We start from the raw sequence: 24,859 nt of genomic DNA on the forward strand, positions 1-24,859 counted from the left end.
CGCGGACACTTTTCGTCCCCCACCGCTACAGTTAGTCCATGAGTCATAAAAGAGCCAAGGTTGCCTACCCCTGAGGTTAGTCGTTTGGGTAAGAGCCGCCTTCAAAGCCACACAAAGGCATTCATTCACCAATTTGGAACGGTCGGCCCCAAGACGGCCGCGCTTCTGCCAATCCCCCGCCACGACCGAAGCGCCAGCCAATCAGAGCCGCTGCCGGCAACGAGCGCTAAACCGCCTCACGTGCAAGGCTAACCGGCGGCGTGTCGGTCTCGGTTCTTTTGGCCCTGTCGAGGGGATTCATTGCCTGCCATGTCTGACTGGGAGACGGACGGCGAAGAGGATCAGCCCCGCGCTTCCCATGCTACGCTTCCCCCGACCGAGTGGTCCTCGTTGAAGACGGCGGGATCTTCGCAGGCTTCGGGTCCTCGACCAGTGGGAGGAGAAGAGAAAGAGGAGAGAGGCGGCGGGAACAGAGGGGGCTCGCGGCCGGCGTCTGCCCGCCAGTCTGGGACCTTGGAGTATCGGGCACGAGGAAGAGGAGGAGGAGGAGGAGGAGGCAAGCAGCGATTAGGGTCGCTCCCGTTGTGCTTCCCCCTGGATAATGCTCTCGTCGGCACCCTCATAGGTAAGCGGTTGCTGCTGTTGTTTGCCGCCTTTTTAGTAAACAATTCAAGGCGGCGAACAGACCTTAATCCTCCTGCCTTCCGTTTTTCCCCACAGCAACCACCCTGTGAGGTGCGCTTGGGCTGAAGAAGAGTAAGTAACTGGCCCCAAAGTCAGCCAGCCGGCTTTTATGCCTAAGGAGTACGTAGTGGCACGTTTCTAAACGGGTCTGGGGAGCTAGATCTGTTGAGTCTCAAATCTATTGCAGTGTTTCTCAACCTTGGCCATTTTAAGGCAGGTGGACTTCAACTCCCAGAATTCCACAGCCAGCAATGCTGGCTGTGGAATTCTGGGAGTTGAAGTCCACCTGCCTTAAAATGGTCAAGGTTGAGAAACACTGGTCTAAAATCTATTGACTAATTCCTCGGGAAAATCGAGTTAACACGTCGGACATAGCCATGGTTTGTTTAACCTGTTTTTGTTGTTGTTGTGTTGTTGTTGTTTTGAAACACGGTTCAGGCTGGGCAATGCACTGAATGGAAGCCAAGCAAACCATGTCAGTATGGCTTAGTGCAGTGGTTCTCAACCTGTGGGTCGGGACCCCATTTGGGGTCGATCGACCATTTCATGGGGGTCGCCAAGCAAGGCTGTCCGCCATTTTTTTTTTGTCCGCCATTTCCCCCCCCCCTTTTCCAGCGGGTGCCTTACCTCCCTTGGGCTGGGCCAGCTGGTGGTCGGCCTGCTCCGTCTCTGCCGCTTGCCAGCTACGCCTCGGCCGGCGCAGGGGGCGGAACCACGCATGCGCGGTTCTCCCGGGCAGGGAAAGTCCTCGACTTATGACCGGTGGGGTAGTCCTCGACTTACGACCGGTTTAGTCCTCGACTTACGACCGGTTTAGTCCTTGACTTACGACCGGTTGGGGTCGCGGCATTAAAAAGGTTGAGAACCACTGGCTTAGTGTGTTGGATATATATGAGGGTTGAATATGTAACCCTCACTAAAAGGAACTAAAGAGGCTGCAGCAGTTGTGGATGAGAAGTAGATTTGGATGGCTTCTTAGCAGCTTTTCCTAACTTCGTCTTCGCTAGAGTTTGGTCTTCAATTTTCAAATGCGAATTGGGGATTTGGGGACCTGGATTTCAAAACATCTGGAAGTCACTATGCTTAAGAAGCCTCCCTTAGTTGTATGTGCCGTATCTAAAACTTTTCTGCTTACAAAGCTTTACCCAGCTTACAAAGGTTTATCTTCTAAAATTGCTTGTAATTTAGTTGGTTAAAAAAAGGGATAAGGAAGACATAACTGCTACAGAATAATTATTAGCTAATTGATTTGATGTATCCAGAATTAACTTCATAGAACATAGGTAAAGTGTGTATTTGTTGGAAGAAGGATGCTACAATTGTCAGCATTTGCAGTATATCAAGCTGCTTTAGAGTGTATGAAAGCAATGGGTGTTGTGTGAGACTAGGCCAAAGCCACCATACCTATAGTGGTGAAGGCACAGAGGAAGGATAGACAAAAGCCAGGTAAAGCTCCCTCAGGGGAAGGAACCAAGTCCTTAAGGAAACAAAAGGACAAAAGTTGGGCTTGCCCCTCTCCAAATCTCACCACCAAAGGAGTTGGGGCTACATGGGGAGCCCCTCCCCACCAGCAAGGCCAGAACTGTTGGGGGATAAAAGGGATCCTGAAGCCTGCCCACTCTTTGAATCACTTCCATTCCTCTGGCTAGTGCATTCCTCTGGCTAGTGCACAGGTCAGCAACCTGCGGCTCTGGCATGTTTGCCAAGTGAGCAGAAGATCGGAGAGAGGGAGAGAAAGAGAGAGAGGGGGGGAGAGAAAGAGAGAGAGAGAGGAAAGAGAGAGAGGGAAAGGAAAGAGGGAGAGGAGAGAGACAGAGAAAGACCCTTTTGACATCTAAAATGAAGATAACACTGCATATATCCTTTTTTACCTTTAATATATGTGTGTGTGTGTATAATAAAGGTAAAAAAGGATATATGCAGTGTTATCTTCATTTTAGATATCAAAAGGATTTTGTGGCTCCCAGTGTTGGGTCCAAGTGGCTCTTTGAGTGTTTTGGGTTGCCTACCCCTGGGCTAGTGCCTGGCAGCCTAGTTGTGGACTTTGGCTAAATGGATGAGAGTGCATGTAAGAGCAAATAGATATATTTTATAATTGGTAAAAGTTTATTGTTACAGGTAGTTCTCAACTTACAACCACAATTGAGTCCAGAATTTATGTTGCTAAGTGAGAAATTTGTTAAGTGAGTTTTGCCCCATTTTACAACTTTTCTTGCTACATTTGTTAAGTGAATCACTGCAGTTGTTAAATTAGTAAAACAGCTAAGTTAAACTGGATTCCCCATTGACTTTGCTTTGTCAGAAGGTCACAAAAGATGATCACATGAACTTAGGATACTGCAATTGTCATAAATATGAACCAGTTGTCAAGCATCCAAATGTAAATCATGTAACCATGGTGATGCTGCAGTGGTCATAAGTGTGGAAAAATGGTCAATCACTTTTGTCAGTGCTGTTATAACTTAGAACGGTCACAAAACTGTTGTAAGTCGAGGACTACCTTTATTTTAAATTCACTGGATGTCTGTGTATTTTAAAAAAAACTTTGTGCTTCAATGTTGAACTGAAAGTGATTTGAGTATGGCAGTTTTCCAGGGCTGTGAGTGTGAATAAATGACCGTAAGCTGAATCTGAGAGCATACTTGCGTAACAGTTGTCTTTATTTTTTTAAAAGCAAACCTGACTAACACAAAGAGCTTATTACTTCTAGTGTTTATAAATTCAATCACAGATCAAATTTCTGATAGTCATCAGTGAGCTCAAATATCTGAATATTTCATAGCAAGAATAATATGAATTTCATAGGAAATTCATTTAGCCATTTTTATATAAGATGGCATATTACTGCTTCAATACTTTAATAAATTTGAGTAGCTATTACAAAAGGTATTTTGTTAATTGTGTTTGTGAGGTAGCTGTTTTGTTGAATATCAATGTTTATTAGCAGGAATTCTGATGGATTTAGGGAAAATCCATCTTAACTATAATATAATCTGGTAAAGTACACTGAGGTTATTTCAGGTAGTTTAAATTGTTTGACATTACTTTGCATATAGATGTAGTCACCTAGATAAGGACTTTTCGACCAGTGGTACGGGTACCACCTGTGGTACATTGGCACCTGGCAGGTGGTACGCGACCATCCCAGAAAAGTGGTAGCGGTGGAGGGGAATGAGCTGAATCGGTGGCAGCACCTCACAATCCTGAGCTAGAGATGGCTGGAGCTGCAGGGCTGTCAGGGCTCAGCGGAAGCGCCAGGATCAGCGCCAGGATCCAGCTGGAGCTCGGCGCTGATCCTGGTGCTTCTGCCGAGCCCTGAAGAAGCACCAATCAGCTGGAAAGCAGCACTGATCCTGGCCCTTCTACTGAGCCCAGAAGAAGTGCCGATCAGCTGGAATGTTGCAGCATCTCCAGGGTCTTGTGATTTACATTCAGATGCTTGGCAACTGATTCATATTTATGACGGTCACAGTGTCCGAGGGTCATGTGAAGTGACCAAAACCTGCTGCAATCACCCAGCAGATGGGGGGAATAAAAACCAAACACCCCCCACCCCACCCCTGCTGCCAATCCTCAACAGAAATGCTCACAACAATGAAAACCTCGGACATGAGGAAGAGCGCGAACCTCGGACAGGAGGAAGAGCGTGGCCGGGCGGGCAGGTAGGTGTCTTGCTCGGCTGTGGCTTGGGGGGCACTTTTTCCAGTGCCATTGTAACTTCGAACAGTCACTAAGCGAACTGTTGTAAGTCGAGGACTACCTGTACTTTATCACTTTTTTTCTTTTTCTTTTAGTCAAGTTTTTGACACCTTGCTAGGCGACTGGTGGTACTCGGATATTGCCATATCCTAAAAGTGGTACAATGGGTGAAAAGGTTGAAAAGCCCTGACCTAGAGTCTTCAAAAATGGGTAGAATACAAATATAAGGAAAAGGGGGAATGTAGTAAAATGATTGTTTTCCTTCTATAATTTATCACTAAAATATCAGTTGACATTGGAGAACAAGGAAAAAATATATTGTAAAACAGTATAAGGTTTGAGGATTTGTATTTGAAATTTATGGGTTTTTTATTGAATTGCAGGCATTTGTTCTATTCTTGATTTTAAAAAGTTACAATGTTGTTAATGGCAATGTATATGTTAAAAGACAGGACTTAAATTGTGGCAAAGTTTTGCATATGAATCTTTCTTTTACAACAGGTCGGGGTGGAAGTAAAATTAAGGAGCTTGAGGAATCATCAGGTTGCAAAATACAGGTAAGCTGTTCTAATTCTTACATGTGATAGTTTCTATGTGGTAAAAATGCTTCAAGAGTAACTTTATGGTCAGTCTGTGGAGAATACAACTAAGAGAATTTGGGAAGAGAACTCAGTTAACTCAGTTAATGATTCTTATGTGTAAATATTTTAACAAATATTTGTAAATGTTTTAAGTCATATATTTTAAATCACTGCAATTCAATTAGATTGCTTCATTTTCTAAGTTTTAATTCCTAATCTAAATATCTTTGTTTAGGTTATAAAGGGAAATTATGAGGCTGAAATAAAGATATTTGGTGGAAAGGAAAAACAAACTAAAGCGAAAATGCTGATTGACAATCTTATTGAAAGGCGTAACCAAAACAATTCAGGAGAAAGATGTATTAAAGGTAAGCCTCTAAAACTTGGTATGCATGTTATGTAGGCATCCAGATAATTTTTATTGGTTTAGTAATGAAAACCTATTTAGCCACTTTGTTGATAAGCAGTAATAAATTAAAAGCTTGTAAAATGTATATAATAGTGGAGTATGAAATTCCCACCTTTCTTAGGGTTGTTTGTTAAATATTTTTAAAAAATTAATTGATAAAGACTGTCCTTAAGTGGCCTTGAGGTGCAATTTCTATGTAATTCTAGTGTTAGATTTGTCCTGTCCTCATTTAAATTGCCCGGCAATCTGATAGGAAACTGTTTTAATAATTGGAGCCTGATTTTGTTTTAACAGATTCCTGTAAATACCAGGATATTGGAAATCCTTCATACGGTCAAAGTCAACCTGTGATTTTCAACTCTGGATTCAATAGTCCAAAACAACCCATTAACTGGGCCTCCCTTCGAGAAAACAAAGCTAAATATGAAGCCATGAAGTGGATTGGTTAGTGTAATATTTTTTTAATGAATGATACCTTAGTAGGTAAACTATCATAAGTCGTTTAAGATTTGGATAAACACAGAAAAAGACACAGACCAGCAGTAAGCATAGATGGTGGAATACTGGCATACAGGTAGTCCTCAATTTATGACCACAGTTGGGACAAGATTTTGGTCAAATATCAGGACAACATGTGACTGGACTTCATTTTGCAACCATTTTTATGATGGTTGTAAAGTGAGTCATTGTTAAGTGAATTACATAGTTCTTAACTGAATCCATTCTTCCAAATGGGTAAATTTTGGTCATGGGCCTATGGGACAATATAAGCAGTCTTAAATGTGAGTCAGTTGCCAAGTGCCTGAAATGTGATTAACTGACTGAAGGGTTGTAACTTTGGACAGGTCGTAAGAAGCTTTTTTTAAGTGTCATAATTTCAAAAGGTCATTAAATGTCCAGTCGTAAGTTGAGGACTACCTATAGTATGTTCATATCCACCTGAACTAGTGAGCAGTCTAGCTTCTGTTTTTCAGTCAACTCAAGTTTCCAGATTAGCCAGGCCTCTAGTGACAGTGATGGACCCGAGACCACTCCCAAACTGAACCTGTATATTTAGAGTGATGGGAACTACTCCAGGACTGGCAGGGCACCATTCCATTGGATAGATATACCATGCACAAAAAGTATCTTCAAGTTACCTGGATTGAGTCTCAGTTATTTAACCCTTGTCTAGTCCATTACCCTGCCCAAGTACTTGTTCAGAATGCAGGTAGTCCTCAACTTACAACCATAATGGAGCCTGCCCATTATGGTTGTAAGTTTTATGACCAACCTAATTTTACAACCTTTTTTTACAATGGTTGTTAAGTGAACCGTTTTTTCCCTATGGGCTGGTTTTGTCGAAAACCAGAAGTAAAAAGCATAACTGTGACCGAGGAATGCTGGAATGTGGACCAGGTGCCAAGCACCTGAAATGCAGTCACATGGCCATGGAAGGAGTGGCCATTGGAACTTTAGAATCATGTACTCAAGTACTCAAGTGGAGGTCCATTGTAACTTCAGACTACCAGTACCAACCACCTCACCTGCATTGGATGAAAAGGAGAGGTAAAGTTGGGTATAATCTGTAAATTAAGTTGAGCGTCATGGACCTGAGCCACGCATATGGTTCTCTTGTGGTATAACTGTAATCGTATGTAGGAATGACCATGGGAGACAAAAGAGATGGTACCTAGGGAATGATCAGATGAAACATGATATAGCCCACAGCTGTATAGTGGGCAGAGAAAGAGATCTAGAAACGAACATCTGTAAGTTTTTATGTTTTTAAAACTAATATATAAAAGAAATTTAAATTTCTGCATATTTATTATATTCCTTTTTTTTTGCAAGCCATACTAAAACAGTATTTTCTCTATAAAGGAAACCCCTGCTGCAGTTGTTAGGTTTAACTCGTGAATAGAATTTATTTTTAAAATGCTACAAATTATAATGTGAGAAATTTAACCTCTTGTAACAAACTTTTCTGTTAACTTTTAACAGATTTGCCGCCAATTGAAAAGTGCTTTTACAAAGAAGCCCCAAATGTTGCTTTTATGTCACAAGAAGAAGTTGATAAATGGCGGTAAGAATTAGGATATAGAAACATATGCTTTATATTTAACTGATATGTTTTAGATATTTGGATCTGGAGTTGTCGATTAAATATTTAGTTAACCCTTCAAAGATATGGATGGATGATTATCATAAAACCAAAATGGGCCATTTCTATATTTCCAAAGATAGATATAGTGACTAGCAGTAGGTCATTTTAGTGCTTGCTGTTTTATGAAAGTTACTATGTTTATAGTTCTTGTCATTTTATTATTTGATTATGTATTTTCTAAGGATATTTTGTTTGGGCCATGTAAAAATACAGGAAATTAATAATTCTAATTAATTTGAAAATCAACTCTGTTGTCCTGATTCAGTCTTCACATATGGGTATCCAAGATTAGATGTGAATCAATATATTTCTCAGTATTTGAGCTTTCTGAAACACATAAAGAAGAAAAGTAATTGAAAGAAACTTCGCCTAAAGCTTTTTTGCAAATCTGATTTACTAATCTGATTAGTCTGATGTGGTTTATTTTCATAGATTTTTAGTATCAGTGATAACAATATTTCCTATAAAACAGTAGAGCAACCACATTACCAATTTGATCTTGCAAGATATTTAGTTTGGAAGATATATTTTGTGCAAAAAGTATTCAACTTATTCATCAGAAATGAGTGAATCAACATACAAAAGTAGTTTTAATATATTTTAGGCTGAGAAGGTTTACTGGTAGGAATAATGGTTTTTATTCAGTTGAAGACATTTATTAAGTTTTTCCCTTTATTCCTACTTTTTTATTGGGTTAAATGTCACCATAAGAGTAAAGCCATAATTTTATGATTAATTTTAAAGAAGAACATCCATACATATATGCATAAGAAATATCTAAATGTCTGAATATCTTAATCATCAATATTAAAACATACTATTCAGATTCGGGTGGAATAATTTTGGCAAATAATTTTGATTTTATGGATCCCTGAGGGTTTTGGGGGACCCCCAGGGATCATAGAACCACTAGTATACCAAACAAATTTCTTGTCAAAAAACCTACAAAATATTGTTTCAAATTGTTCATCTAAGAAACATAACTACAAGCTAGACCTTGATACTGAATGATAACAGAAGCCCCTATAATTTGCAGATTTGATTTCCAAACTATATTTTCAGATTGCAGTAAGAAACGCTCATATATGAATTTATCCATAAAGGCCACTAGAGGCTGCTCTTGCTACACACTGAAAGAAAGGTGTTTTTTCTTTGTTTATTTTTTAAATAATCTTATATAATGAACCTTGTATCTGAATTATTTGCATCTTAGGGACCCACCATTTAAAAAAAAACAACTTAAGACCGGTCCTTGTTTAATGAGATTCTTTTTGTTCTTTAGCTCTCTCATACACTTATGAAAAATGCCATTTTACAATTACCTTAACTTTAGCTGAATATGTTTGTAATTGCTGAATGAGATTTCAGAAACACTACAAATTCTAATTTCAAATTAGAAACTTTTCTCATTTGTTAGAAACTTTAGATTTTAACCGATTTTACAGTCTTCTTGAAAGATGCAGACTTTTTCCTGTACCGTTGATTGAAGAAAGTGTATTCTAAAAACTGGCAGTAGGTTTGGCAGTTGTTTTTTAGTCCATCTTCAATCCGAAAGGTCCATTAACTCATCTTTAATAATACCAGCCCATACCAGTACCCCATCTCCACCTTGCTGGCATCTCAGTCAAAGTGGAGCTCCGTGCCCATTATTGATCCAGCCATGGACCCATCTATCTGGTCCGTCAAGGGTCACTTTCATCTCATCAGTCCATAAAACCTTTGAAAAAAATCTGTCTTCAGATATTTCTTGGCCCAGTCTTGCCCTTTCAACTTATATGTCTTGTTCAGTGGTGGTTGGGTTTCAGCCTCCCTTACATTGGCCATGCCTCTGAGCACTGAATACTTTGAACTTCTGGGCACTCCAAGTAGGTTGCAGTTCTGGAATATAACAACACTGAAGGATAAAGGGTTTTTGGTAGTTTTACATTTGATTCTTCTCAAATCTTTGGCAGTTAATGTGCATCTTTTTTTCTCAATATGTTTCTTGCGACCCTGTTGACTATTTGCAACAAAACATTTGATGGTTCATGCTCCAATATCTTAGCAATTTCAAGAGTGCTGCATCCCTCTGAAAGACTTTACAATTTTTGACTTTTCAGTCAGTTAAATCTCTCTTGGCCCATTTTCTTGAGGAAAAAAAGCTGCCTAATAATTATGCCTAATAAAGTGTTGATCTCCTTAGGCCACACCCTCCCTCATTACCCAGATACGCCTGATATGCTTATATCCACTAAGCATTCATGTTTATACAACTTGGATGTGGAAAATATGGATAGAAATGATGATATGGTCAAAATACTCAGTTGCCTAATAATTGTGCACACAGTGTACAATCTGAATAAAATCCAGACATCCCAGATTATAGGCCAGTGATGGTGAACCTTTTAGAGACCGAGTGCCCAAACTGCAACCCAAAACCCACTTATTTATCGCTGGGTGCCAGGTGGGCATGGCCCACTGGGTGGGCGTGGCTGTGGTGCTCATGGCAGACTGGGTGGGTGTGGCCAAGGTGGACGTAATCACCTCGATGTTGCTCGTGGGGAGGGACACCTGTGGAGGCCAGGCAGGGTTGGCGGAAATCCAGGGGGTCTCTGACAGGTGGGGCAGGAGGCTCGTCCTGTGGGATGAGGCAGGGCAGGGAAGGGGAGCCACTGTCGCGAGGCAGGGGACGGGGCGGCTGCTGCCTGACATCATCGGCCCCTGCACACAGAGGCCAGTGAGCGCATGGGTACTGGGATGCATCCAGCCACAGGGACCTCAGCGAATTAGCGGGCAGCTGGTTGAAGAGGGACGGTTGCCATCTCCGGGGCATGGCGCGCATGTCCACAGAGAGGGCTCTGAGTGCCGCCTCTGGCACACTTGCCATAGGTTCGCCACCACTGTTATAGGCTATCCAACCTTGATTTAAAAATCCCTGTGATTGAGGACCTGCAAATCCAGGTGATAGGCTGTTCTACCGCTTGATAACTCATGATCAAGAAATTACTCCTTAGTTAGGGTTTGGCTCCCTCTCTGTAGACTTCAGGTACTATGGAGAATAAAACCCTGTTCCCTGTCCTTTATATATTGGAAGGCTACCCTCAAGTTCCCACCCACTCTGGCCTTCTCTTCTTTAGGCTATGAAGCTTAATAGTTCATAGGATTTAGCTTCCAAGCTTATCCCTATCTTTGTTACTTTCCTCATACTTTCCACTTGTTCAGCATCCCTCTTAGATTATGGTAACCAAAACTGAATATTCCAACTGCAACTTGACCAATGAAACCTAGAATAGTATTTTCACCTCATATGATGTTGAGATAGCTCTGTTGATTCAATTCAAGAATAACAGAGTTGGAAGAGATCTTAAAGGTCTTCTAGTCCAGAAGTCCCCAACCTTTTGGGCACCACAGACCAGTTCCATGGAGAGAGGTTTTTCCACAGACCGCAGGGTGCGTGGTTTTGTGTGCTGCCTGCATCCCGTGGATGGGGCTTTCCTTGTTTGTGCGGACCGGTTGCTGGCATGCCGCGGACCGGTACTGGTCCACGGACTGGGGGTTGGGGACCCCTGTTTTAGTCTAACCCCCTGCTCAAACAGAAGACCTTATGCCAGATAAGCTGTCCAATCTCTTAAAAATCTCCAGTGACAACTTCTGAAGGCAAGCCATTCCACTGATTAATTGCTCTGTCAGGAAATTTCTCCTTATTTCTAGATTGATTCTCTTCTTGATTAATGTCCATCCATTGGTTCCTGTTCTGCCTTCAGGTGTTTTGGAGTGTTTGTGTGTGTGTACGCTTGTACACATGTGTATTATTGAATGCATTGGCTGTTTTGACAGTTGCAGCACAGTGCTATTTCATGCATAATCTGTGGTCTATCAAGACATCCAGATTCTTCTCACAAAAAACTATTGCTGAACTGTATATTACTTATCATATACCTGTTGTAAATGCCAACACTATTATGCTTTGTGGCACATTTGTGCATGATTTTGTGCTTTGATGTTGATCTTTCAGGGTACCTTCTAAAAAGGCAAAGACTACTAGATTAGATTCATTAGCATGTTGAGCATTGTTGATTGGCATAATCAGTATCCTATGTTCTTCGGCTATATATACCCAAATACAAACTCTAAGCAAAGTTAGGATGAAAAGTTCAGTTTTGGAGAACCATTTGCAGATGGTTCTGACAGAGAAATAGAGCCTCTTAAATGTACATGTAAAGAGTTGTTATAGGCTCATGGCTATATCTTTTCTAATAAGTAGTACATTGAGGAATCTATTATAAATGTAGACAATATTTTCATTATGTATATTTTTCCATTAGAATTCTTTTTAAAAACAAATACTTTAAGCATCTGCACACATAAATGAATTTTGTGCATTGACTAGAGGTAAGCAAAACATTTCAGGGTTGAAACATTCAGACATTTTGTTGTGTCTTCCCCAAATGTTGATTTCAGAACACATTTTTTAAAGAATGTGTAGAATTATATCTTACTTTAAAAGTTTCAGACTACAATGTACAGTATTTAATTCATCCTTTCTCATCGATTTTGATTATAAATTTTTATATAATTGTCCAGAATAAGTTTGTGGCATGTGCATAAAATTTCTTGATCTAGCATAAACATCTGATAGCACTCACATAAAAAATAATTGATAGTCCCTATTGATGTAAAACGTTGATTCTTTAACTTTGGTTTTTGATTTAAGAAAAGAAAACAATAGCATTTCATGTGATGACCTGAAAGATGGTGAAAAACGTCGTATTCCTAATCCTGTTTGTAAATTTGAAGATGCTTTTATACATTATCCCGATATTATGGCAAATATAAGAAAAGTTGGCTTTCAGAAACCTACTCCAATTCAGGTATTTCTTCTTTATTATCTAACTAGTAGAAAAACATTTCAGTTTACATTTCAGCAAATTCACAGAAGTTCTTATTTTAGTCACAGGCTTGGCCAATCATACTTCAAGGATTTGATCTCATTGGAATAGCACAGACGGGTACCGGAAAGACACTAGCTTATTTAATGCCTGGATTTATTCATTTGGATTCACAACCAATGTAAGAAAAAGATGAGATAAAACCTCTTGTATTCTGTTGGAATAGACCACTGTTGATAAGTAAGGTAAAGTAGCTCTGCCTACCATAGGATGAGAATGACACCCTGACTCTGTCATGATCAAGCAATATAGTTAGGTTGCAAATTATGCATGCTTTTTAAACTTATTTTCTTACAATTATGCTTAGGAATATGGCTTTACGCTGATTTGAATCAAAACTGAATTAAATTTGGATGCAAGTTAAACTGTGGAAATTATCCTCTTGAATTTGGGACTGACTGAAATTTTTAGGTGTCACTAGCTGTCTTTTCTGAGGATTTCCTCAAGTTGATTGTCTAAAGAAGTTGGTACTTTTTTCAGTTCTAGAGAAAAACGCAATGGACCAGGGATGCTGGTTCTCATTCCCACTCGAGAACTGGCCCTTCAGGTTGAAGCAGAGTGCTTAAAATATTCTTATAAAGGATTTAAAAGGTACTAATTTTCTTCCTTTTATTTGATAGGTATTAAGAGTGTGTTTTTTCTGAACATTTAGAGTGATTTGGTTAAAATGTTAAGCTGTATTCTAAAGTTAAATTATCTTATTTTGATACAGAGTGGTTATAACTACCTAACATCTAGCAATTATTGACAGTACATTCAGAACTATTAGGAAAAGCAGAATAGATAATCAGGAACAGACCTTGAATTCCTTTTCTATCACCCTCTTCCTTTCCTATGTGTAATGTTATATACTTGGATCTAACTTAAAGGAGCACTTATTTTAATTAAATTAGTGATACATTGGAAAAAGCAACACCCCCTTACGTTTTTCAGGCAAGGGATATTTTATGAGTGGCTCAAATGTTCTTTACCTTGCTCTTATTTAGGAAAGTAAAACATTATGAAAGTCTTTTTGCAAAATTTGGGAAGAATGTAAAATATTAAAAAGATAGTAGTTTGTCAGTTCAGTTCTAAATATTGAAGAAACATTCTTCCTAGCATTTGCATATACGGTGGTGGAGACCGGAAAGGACAGATCAATACGGTTACCAAAGGCGTGGACATTGTTATTGCTACTCCTGGCAGATTGAATGACCTGCAAATGAACAGTTTCATAAATCTGAAAAGCGTAACATATTTAGTAAGTAGTCACCATTATGCATTAGGTTGGAACTTGTAAAATATTCATATATTAATAACTGGGTGGAACATCTTCTAAGTCTATTCATGTTATTCTCTCCTCCAGTTTTCCTTTTAAATAGGAATATCTATAACAGGGGTCTCCAACCTTTTTGGATTGGCCCGGTGGGAGAGGGAGGGGCAGGTGCCTTACGCGTGCATCGCGTTTGCACTTACACCGGTGTGTACGCACACGTACATGTTTGTCCGACGTTCGTTACCATCATGTTCCCCCATCATGTTCCCCCCACTCATGCGCGTACACGTGACGGGTTGATGAGTGTACCGGACCGCCGGTTCTCCGGTGCCGGGCCATCACCCGGTGTCGGGTATCCAGACCCTGGAGACTAGATATTGCACCGAGAAATAGGTACTATATAGAGCAGGGCTCCTGGCAACTTTAAGACTTTTGGATTTCAACTCCCAGAATTCCTTAGACAGCATGGCTGGCTGAGGGATTCTGGGAGTCGAAGTCCACGAGTTTTAAAATTGTCAAGTTTGGAGATCCTTGTATAAAGAAAAAATCAGTTACAGAACCACCACCACAAAGCTGTCTACTCTTTAAGGAGTTTTAGATCTATTTATTTAAATAGATTAGAAAGATATAAATAAATCTAAGGAGTTTTCGATATATCACTCAGTATTTCCAGATGGACTTTCTGCCAAAGTCTAGTGTAGCCCAACATTTATCAAAGATTATGTTGAGTGGCCACAGCAAGTTAAACATGAGGCTATGCTGTTTTTCCTAGAAGAAAACCAACTTTGCTAGCATTGATTGATCCAAAGAATCAGATCCAAAATTAATTTTAACTACTATTACAGTGAGCAGATTAAAATCCTAATACAAGTTAACTCCAGTCTAGAAATGAATTAGTTGAGTTTGGGTTGACATACAGTTACATACTAAAATCTAAAACTGGTAACAGTATTACCTATGAAAAAAAAAATTCTCCAGTAACAAGCATGCTTTGATACTCTGTAAAGGCCCTCCAGGTTTTTTAAAGTAAGGATGAGATGTAACAAGGAATCTGTTCTTCCAGTAGATGCTGGCCTACTGACAATTAGAAAATTGAATTCATCCCTGGGATGAACTACCTCAAAGTGTGGCAGCACTGGAGGGAGGGATTTGAAAAAAAGAGATTCACGTAATCCAAGCCAGGGAATACTTGCCCCTAACAGGGAGACAGGGCTAGGAATGACTTAAGGGCTGAGGTGGGATAGTATTGATGCAATATAATTCATTTATAAAAATAATCTGTTTTAATATTCATTTTTTATTATTTTTAAAAGCCTGTTTATTCCTTTGTTCTTGTTATGCAAATGCCTATTGTATCCTCTAACTTCCCCGTATTCTGGCCAGTTACATTACATTAGTTTAAGAACTTTATACATATTAACTGTGCTTTACTGGTGAAAGCAGAACAAAAGAATAATGCAAGAAAAATAAGTATAGAAATATAGTCTACAGTTAGTAATTTATTAATTATCAGATTTTTATATCCAATGTCAGATCATCAAGTACATTGAAATCAACAGTAGTTAACCAGTATTTTTCATAGGTATTGGATGAAGCAGATAGAATGCTGGATATGGGTTTTGAGCCTCAAATAATGAAGATTTTGCTAGATGTACGTCCTGATAGACAAACAGTTATGACCAGGTAATATACTTTTGACGGATATTATTGCCTAAATATGTACTATACAGAAAATACATAATTTGTTTTATATCACATTGCAAAGAAAAACAATCTATATATCTCTTTGTGGCCCTTTCATTTTAAATTATTTTTATTTTAAATTGGAAACATAGAGCCTTTGTTACATCTAGAAAGAATATTTGACCCCAGACACCATGTGGTTGTTTCCTTGCCTAGAGAATAGAGTAGAATTCTTTATTGGCAAAGTGTGATTGGACATACAAGGAATTTGTCTCCGGTGCATCAGTTCTCAGTGTAATACAACAACAAAGTGATAGATCATACTGTATATCATAGATTATAGTTACAATCATTAATCATAAGATACAACAAGTGATAAAATCATAGATACCTATAGAAAGTAGTAGGAAAGATGAGAAAGATAATATCAATACAGCCCTACTACAGGGGTAAATATTTTTACGCCTAAGACAGTGCTGTGTAAATTAGGAATTCAGCAGTGTGATGGCATGGAGAGAAAAAACTGTCTTTGTGTCTAATTGTTTTGGCATGCAATGCCCTATAGCAGCATCCAAAAGGGAGAAGTTGAAACAGTTTATGTCCAGGACGTGAGGGGTTTGTGGATATTTTCTCAGCCCTCTTTCTGGTTCAAGCAGTGTACAGATCGTCAGTGGAAGGCAGGCTGCTTGCAATTGTTTTTTCTGCAGTTCTAATTATCTGTTGAAGTCTGTTATTACAGAAATATCTATTAGACTATTATATTAGTGTTATTTATTTATTTATTTATTTATTGTTCACATTTATGAACCACCCATCTCCCTCAGAAAGGGGCTCTTATACAGAATATCCACTGTCTTCACATTAGGCCAGTAAGTCAGCATATTGACTGCATATCTGTTGTAAACATTTCTCTCTATATTTATTACTAAATTGTCAGTAGCAAATGTTTCTTTCTAACCCCAATCCCTCTTTGAAGGTATATGGGGCAGGGAAAGTATGTTCAGACCCTGTTAAATAATTCCAATTTGTGGGGGTCTAGTTAGCCTTCTCTGCCGTTGCCCCTGCCCTGTGGAATATTGTTCCCCTGGAAGTAAGACAGGCTTATTCTCCTGGTCTTCCAAAAAGGAGTTAAGACATGGCTCTGCAGCCTTGCATGGGGAGCCCAGGAAAGCATGCATCCCCGAGGTTGGTTACTCCCCTGAAAGCCCCCCTTTTGCCTTTTAATTAATTTTAATCTCTTGCCCCCTCTTAAAAAATTTAAACTTTGATTTATGCTATTTTATATTTTAACATTATTCACCACCTCTTTGAGGGAGATGGGCAATACAAAAATGTGAAGAATAAATAAATAGATACACATACATACATACATACATACATACATACATACATACATAAACAAACAAGCAAATATCTCATTCATGCTAGCATAGATTGGTTCATTTCCAAGACATGACCTTTTTCTAAGAGTTAATTTTTCTCTTCATCGGCAATATCTTATTTTCCTTTGTAATAAGACCCTCTTTCACTATGGAACTAGAATGGTGGTATCATGTTTCTGAAAGTACTAGTGTCTGTTTTTTTCAATTGACCTCCATGATCCACAGAGTTGTTAAGTTTACTATATAATTTTGGGAAATACATAACACTTCAAATAATTTAAAAGCTGTTTTAATCTCTTTGAAAGAAATAATTAAATCAGATTTTTTATAAATGCAAAGGATGAATGCATGCATGAAAATGTTTATGAGATGGAAGGATGCCAGATGCCATGACATGGAACAAAGCAGTTAAACAAATAGTAATAAAATCCTTGGGTTTCTTTAGCAAGTTTTAAATGCAGCTGGATTGATATGAGTTTTTTTATAGAAATAGCAAGAGAATTAGAATAGAGGAAATAATCTTAAAATATTTTAAAACATTTTATTTTAATTCCACCAGTGCTACATGGCCAGATGGTGTTCGTCGTCTTGCGAAATCATACTTGAAAGATCCAATTATTGTATACGTTGGAACTCTAGATTTAGCGGTGAGTTGTGCTGAGCATTAATATTGTACATATCCACAATTAATATATACCAAAAATGTCTGATCTTACTATCCATATGTGGAAAAATACTGTGTTTGTGAAAATGACAATAACCCAAAATAGCACACTAATATCCCACTTTAAGAAAAATACGCTAAAAGGAAATTTCAAAGTGAAGACGTTTCAAATTAGATAACTTGTCTGACTCTAAACCAGGGGTAGGCAACCCAAAACACTCAAAGAGCCACTTGGACCCATTTCCCACTGAAAACAAAACACTGGGAGCCGCAAAACCCATTTGATATCTAAAATGAAGATAATACTGCATGTATCCTCCCTCTCTCTCTTTCTGCCCTTGGTCTGCCAGTCCTCTTCCCCCACTCTCTCTCTCTTTCCTCTCTCTCTCTACCTCCCTCTTTCTCTCTTTCTCCCCCCCTCTCTCTCTTTCTCTCCCCCTCTCTCCGATCTTCTGCTCACCTAGCAAGCTGGCTTCAAGCTGTTCTCCAACAAGCTCAGGGGTAGGCAACCTCGGCTCTTTTATGACTCATGGACTTCAACTCCCAGAATTCCTGAGTCAGCATGGCTGGGCTGGCTAGCTCTCTCCTGCCCTTCCTGCTTCCTGCAGAGACGCAGCAAAGGGAGGAGCCCCGCCCCAAAAGCTTTTCAGCTTGTCGGAGAACACCGTGAGTCTACTCTTTTTTACATACACACACACACACACACACACACACACACACACACACACACACACACACACACAGAAACAGAGAGAGAGAGACAGAGAGAGAGAGACAGAGAGAAGCAGGGAAGCGCAAGTGCCTTTCTCTGTCTCTGTCACTCTCTGCAAATGGCAGAGGAGGCTGGGAGCCACAGGGGAAGGCTCAAAGAGCCACATGTGTCTCCGGAGCCGCAGGTTGCCAACCTGTGCTCTAAACTTTCCTTTTAGATAAGGTTCATAATTTTGTTTTTTCTCATTTTACCAAAGTTTAGGTGTATGCAACAATGTCATTTCATTTGTCAATTGCTGACAAGTTTAAGTTGCTGAGTAATTTAAAAAAAATCAGTACTATATTGTCAAAATGAAAAATTTATAAAGTAATTATTTGAAGAATAGTCCTTCAGCAATGCTCTGTCATTTCTAAACTGCATGCATATTATTCAGAAGTCTTTTAAATGTTCCACTTTGTTTCCACATTATCCCAGTATCTACAATTCTTATAAGAAGCTTTGACAATATATGCAATAAGCCATTAATTTTGTAATAAACTTCGTTTTACAGGCAGTGAATACCGTGGAGCAAAAGATTATTATTATTCCAGAAGAAGAAAAAAGAGCGTTCATACATCATTTCGTTGATACTATGAAGTCTGATGACAAGGTCATCATTTTTGTTGGGAAAAAACTTACGTATGTAGAAAAGCTTGACACAAATGAGCTTAAATTATAACAATTATTCTGTATAGTCCAGTATTATTTGCTCTAGTAGTTCACCTAGAACTACTTATTTTTTCCCTCAGAAATATCTTTTTTCATCATTTCCTATTTGAATATTTAACTGGCATTAAGATTAAAACTTTCTATAGTAAAGCATGTGCTGTATACGTAGCTAACTAAAAGACTAATTTAAACGTATGTTCTTTAAAGATAGCTTAAATTCTAAACATGATTGTCCTTTTCTAATTCAATTATTATAATGGAAATCAAAGAAAAATATATTTAGTGCTTCCTTAGGTTGTCAAAGCCATAATATAGTTTGTTTGCTTTTGGCTTAATTTGACATAACATGTCAATGTTAGGTGCAAACCAATTCGCTGTGGATTATTCAACAAATGAAGTGAAAAAAATCCTTTGCAGGAATGAGCTGTCAGGTAATTAGTGCTGTCAATGTACCCTGGCTTATTCCTCTGCAGCAGTACACTGTCTTAGTTTCAGTTCAGGTTTGTAAGCATTAGCAACTGTTCCTAAGTTAATCACTGTTCAGTGAAACTGTTCCTTATATTTTCCTTACAGCAGAAGTCAAGAGTACTTTTATCTGAGCCAGAAATTACCTTTTGATTTCTCCCCGCCAGTGATACACAAGGGCACTATAATTTATAGAATTAGGAGTTTGCTAGTCTTCAATCAATAGTTGCAACCTATAGACATTTGATTATAACAATGACCATTTCTGGAGTATTTTCTTCATATAGTAGTTTATCTCTTCCAGCCATTAATATTCATTGGAATCAAATTCATTGATAAATTTAGCAGTGTTCTTTGGCAGTCCTTATCTGTGTGACTGAGTGGTCATGTGTACAATCACAGAAGCTGCATCTATTTTTATTGGCCTCACTCTTTGCCTCCTGTGGTTATCTTGGAAACAGAAAAGATAAAAGCTATGCTTCTAATTTAGTGAACTAGTAGCAGGATGACATACTGCATAATCAGACTCATTTATTTAAAGCAGGGGCTAACAGTGGTTGAGGGATAGGAGGTCACAGATCTTCCTTTTGAACTTACAAAGGACTCCAGCAAGCTCTGGTATCACTTGTAAGTTTTTTGTTTTGTTTTGTTTTGTTTTAATTTGTGGGGAAGTTAAGAATGGGAAGAGGAGGCAAACAGCCCCACCCCTCATTTAGCCTTCTCAACCTCACACAAATTAGAAAAATAATAAAACATGCTTTGCAATACCAAAGTAATTGAATTTGTAAGACAATTCCACACTATTTTCTCTAAGTAAACTTTAAAGGTGGGAAAGGAAGTGCCTTTGCCTTCCAAAAACTTCCTAGTTCTACTCCATTCCCTTTTGAACAAAAGAAATTCTACTACTGAAAATTTGGCTATTTTGCTGCTAGAAATCAGTCATGTTGCCATTGAATTTCTATGACAATCCTATTTTGTTGGTTCCTGTAATTAGAGCATAGGACTGTATAAGATGTTCAATGTGAAAGTCTGTTTTTTTAAAGTATAAAATAAGATTTTGACATATTTGAGTTATCTTCTAACATAAAACTTCAACTGAATTTTCACCTACAGCACAAAAATCTGGGGAATCAAAAATGCTTTCTTGTACATTCTGGAATGAAAACTCTAGAATATTTGAGTTGTATGTATTTGTACTTTATACGATGATACGTTTCAATGTTGTGGAATAATTTGGTTGTTATAAATCATATATTAAAAGATTTTGCATAGGAATAATACTCTTCCTGTGTAAAACTAACATTTTTATCACTTCAAACTTATTTTTTTCCCTTTCTCTTTACCATAGTTAATAATAGTAGAAATGACATTTGGGAATGGGATTTTTCTTAATAATCAGAAACCATTAAGTTAGGGAAAAAAATGATGAAATTGTTTTCAAAAGGGCTGATGACCTTTCAAGTGATTTTGGACTTCAAGGAATTCCAGTTCAGTCTTTACATGGCAATAGAGAACAGTGTGATCGTGAACAAGCTTTGGAGGATTTCAAAAAAGGTAATCGTAATTAATCAATTTAACATAATGTTATTATGTAACAATCAAAATATAAACTCATTCAGATCTTTATTACAGGGTTTGAGCAACTTGGAAAGATTTCAACAGAGAATTAATAACAATAAAATCCAAGTTATAGAATTGACCTTTTCATATTAAATGGTGCTATTGATAAGGGCAGGGCCATGAGTTTTTCTTTCTAGACCAGATCTAATTTAAATACAATCAACTACATCACAGATTTGAGAGGTCTTTTAAAAAATAAGACACATCTCAGGATAATGGGCTTCCTTGATAACCTACATCTACAAAAATGGTTTTATAGAAAATGATTGCCCCATACTGGCCAATCCATATCAGCCCATCTATATGAGTGAATCTCTGGCCAAGCTTTTAACCCTGATCAGCCGCTTTAGCCTCACTCATCAATTAGTATGAATCTTTCCAATGAAAAATTTATTTTAGCCATTATTAGAAAAAATAAAGCCTGTTAAGCATGCAATATGAAATCCGACAAACTTAAGCTTGGCCATGCTACCATGTTAGTAAGATGCACTAATGGACTCTGTTCTCTTCATTCAAGTGAGTTTTATAAAATGTTTTTACAGCACAAATGGTTTCCTCCTCCCCAAAAAAGTCTCTGTCTTCCATTTGTATCAGAAAATACTTCCCTGTGCTTTTTTCTGTACTCAGCTACTTCAGTGCTACTTCATATCTCTCTTTCTCTCTCCCCCCTCCTCTCATATTATTATTCCACTGTTACTTCTAACTGTGGTCCTATGAATGTTTGCTGCAAATTCATTCAACTTGGCCATCTTGACTTTAATTACAGTTTGCTTCAATTTTGATCAACTGTGGTGGTGTTCAGAATTGATTAGAATTGGCAAAGTCTGATCCTCAAACGGTACATAAGGCAAGTGAGCATTCCCATAAAAAATGCTAGGGTCTGGAACAATCCAAGCGGAAATAGATTTTCATAAGTGCCAATTGCTAGAAAAACCACAGATAAATAACACTTCATTCAAATGTATTGTGAAAAATTACCAGTTTTTATTTTGCTTGTTCTAGGCAAAGTTCGTGTATTGATAGCGACAGATTTGGCTTCCCGTGGACTTGATGTGCAAGATATTACGCATGTCTTTAATTTTGATTTCCCTCGTAACATTGAAGAATATGTTCATAGAGTGGGCCGTACTGGACGAGCTGGGTAAGTCAGACTTGTTTCTTTGTTACCAAGTAGAAATTACGAGTGTTTTCATCAGCATATTTTTGCATCTTATATCAGATGCATTAGAGTACAGGGAAATGTAGCAGTCTCTCCCATGACAAGATTCATCAGCTGAACAGATTTCTCTTTTTCCTATTAAAAATAATTTATTCCAAAGAGTTACTTGAGGAAATGAGAGGAAAAAGAAAACATATTTCTATGTAAGTATACTTTCAAATATATTGGGTATTGGGACTTTCCTGCCAGTCAGGTTTGCAAGAATGTTTTTCTCAAGAGTTAAGGACCCTGTTGTAAGTAGAGGAAGTGTAATGGCTCAGAAGTTAAAGACACTGGGCTTGTCATCTGGAAAGCTGGCAGCCTGGATTTAGGATCTGAGCGCCGCATGATGGGGTCAGCTCCTGTTACTTGCCCCAGCTCCTACCCACCAAGTTTGAAAACATGCAAATGCAATTACATAAATAGGTACCACTTAAGTGGGAAGATAACCGCATTCCGTGCCCCTCAGTGCATAGTCATGTTGACCACATGACCACACAAATGTGTTTGGAAAATGCTGGAAAAGGGAGATAAGCACTGCATCCTAAAGTCAGACACAACTTTACCTTTGTAAGTAGATTGGACTATGTCAGAAGGGAGCAGATGAGGATGGATTGCTTTTTAGTAAACTCTTTTTACCCACTCTAACTAATCACCTGGAACTTCAAATATCTAAATGGCAACCTGTGTTCTGTAGCAGGGGTCCCCAACCCCCGATCCGTGGACCAGTACCAGGCTGTGCATGCCAACAATCTGTCCTCACAAACAAGCAAGGCCCCATCCGTGGGATGCAGGCAGCACACAAAACCACACCCCCTCCGGTTGGCAGAAAAACCTTTCCACATAACTGATCCCTGGTGCCCAAAATGTTGGGGACCTCTGCTCTATAGCTGTCCCATCATTAAAGGTCTCCAAAATATCATTTACTCCAGAATATTCATCTTCATTACGCACTCAGGCAGGAGTGGCTAAATCTGTCCATTTTGGGTTTTTTCCCATGTTTTGAATGTTGATAGTCCGATTAAAAATACGGAGCTATCCATTTGATGTTTGGCAGACATGGACCCTTTTTAGCAGTAAGACATTTTTTTTCTGTTTCTGCACAGAATAAATTATAAAGATAACATGTATATTTTCTTCTCCTGCCATAATCTGCTTAACTGCTACTTGAGTAGAAGTTTGATATTTACCACTGGTGCATTTCAATCATTCAGAAACTAGCAATCCGTTTTTATTACCTAAGAGTCTAAAGGCAGAAAATGATTTAAAAATGGAAATTTTAATAAATTATCAGTACAAGTCTATAAAAAGGGTGTCTTACAGAAAAATATTTAAACCCCTTCTTTATTTGGGGGGGAAATTGGATTGATGTTAAGCAAAAACAAAACACAGATATGAGCTATTTATTTTGTTTGCTTCTTTTACATAGACGCAAGGGAGAAGCTATAACACTTGTAACAAGGGCTGACTGGCGAATTGCATCTGAGTTGATTGACATTTTAAAAAGAGGAAACCAGGTAACATCATAACTAAGCTTGTTGCTACTTTTTTCTGTTCCTCCTTTTACCCTTATTTGATTAAAATAATATAAAACATTAAACACACATTTACATTGATTTTTAAATTTTTGACTAGTTTCCAAAATTGAACTTAGAACTGTTGTGTAAATGTTTGCTATATTATAGAATAGCTTGTGATTAAAATTTGTTGCTGCTACGAAATGTATGTTAATTTGCTGTTTTGTTATTTAAATGTTAGGTTGCAGTTTTTATTTTATGTTTTATATTATACCGTTTAAATTTGTGATAGAACTTTTTGCAAATTTCAGTATAAAGACTAATCCCAAATCATTACCAAATATTTTCATATTCACTACAGTATTATAGACTGATTATGGTAACATGAATCTCCTAGTTTAACTATATTGTTTCCACAAACAGAAGATAATTTGTACCATCAGATTTTCCTTTCCTGCCCTTGTAGCCTTGAATTGTCTCCACAAAATATCACAGGAGGAAATTGCTCAAAAATTAGAAGGAACTTAGATAACTGATTTATACATCTGAGTTCAAATGTCTCCCTCTGATATAGCCAATAAGTTCAATACCATCCATATACTCCAGAAAGACCTCCAGAATTTTTTACAAAATACTTTTTTAAAGATACAGACAGTTAAAAAAAAAGAGTTGTATCAAGTTGATTGTCTGTTTTTGCAACTACTGACGAGTTCTTATTCAATGTGCATTTTTAGGAGTAAATGCTCAAACCTAATTTAACTTGATGCAAACAGGATTAATTTATCTTTTAGAAGATATTTATAGAATATATATTACAGAAAATGTTTTGTAGAATATTTTCATGATTTTTTTTAATTTATAGAAATTGAAAATGTAATAATTGTTGATTTAATTTTAATAGGTGATTCCTGAAGAACTCATTTTGATGGCTGAAAGATATAAGCAATTCCAGTTGAAAAAGGAAATCGAAAATGGTTTAGGAAGGTCTCGAAGGCGACCACAGAAAGGTTTCTAGACTATCTGGAAACAGTATAAGTTAGTACCTTTGGAAAATTCAGCAGAATGACTTGTGTGCTATTACAACAACAAAAATGTATGAAGCCTGATTTTCTTCAAGAAAGGTGCTTTTTCAGTCTTTCTCAAACAGATTAAGTTCTGTTTGGTACCAGATTTGAAACAACTTTAAGAATGTTCTCTGCTGCTTTGAA

The 24,859-nt window shown here is 38.0% G+C and overlaps 1 protein-coding gene across 1 annotated transcript; it reads left to right on the forward strand.

Annotated features, from left to right (window-relative positions):
- Positions 1 to 309: 309 nt before the first annotated feature.
- On the forward strand, positions 310 to 24,666 carry DDX43 (DEAD-box helicase 43). The gene is made up of 16 exons (XM_015817489.1): positions 310 to 625; positions 4,885 to 4,940; positions 5,200 to 5,332; positions 5,668 to 5,817; positions 7,357 to 7,438; positions 12,213 to 12,369; positions 12,450 to 12,568; positions 12,928 to 13,038; positions 13,546 to 13,687; positions 15,285 to 15,385; positions 17,327 to 17,414; positions 18,694 to 18,821; positions 20,761 to 20,870; positions 21,939 to 22,077; positions 23,564 to 23,651; positions 24,553 to 24,666. The coding sequence occupies exons 1-16, from the start codon at positions 310 to 312 to the stop codon at positions 24,664 to 24,666; spliced, it is 2,034 nt and encodes a 677-aa protein (XP_015672975.1).
- The last annotated feature ends 193 nt before the right edge of the window (positions 24,667 to 24,859 follow it).

Source organism: Protobothrops mucrosquamatus, unplaced genomic scaffold (genome assembly GCF_001527695.2).
Source record: "Protobothrops mucrosquamatus isolate PMUCROS unplaced genomic scaffold, P.Mucros_1.0 scaffold594, whole genome shotgun sequence".
In the NCBI taxonomy this organism is placed as follows: Eukaryota; Metazoa; Chordata; class Lepidosauria; order Squamata; family Viperidae; genus Protobothrops; species Protobothrops mucrosquamatus.

Excerpts from the sequence above, each read along its gene's own strand:
- DDX43 (XM_015817489.1), top strand. The coding sequence starts at position 310 with ATGTCTGACTGGGAGACGGACGGCGAAGAGGATCAGCCCCGCGCTTCC. Across the intron at positions 7,439-12,212 it reads GAAGAAGTTGATAAATGGCG|AAAAGAAAACAATAGCATTT; the intron begins GTAAGAATTAGG and ends TTTTGATTTAAG. Across the intron at positions 18,822-20,760 it reads TTTGTTGGGAAAAAACTTAC|GGCTGATGACCTTTCAAGTG; the intron begins GTATGTAGAAAA and ends TGTTTTCAAAAG.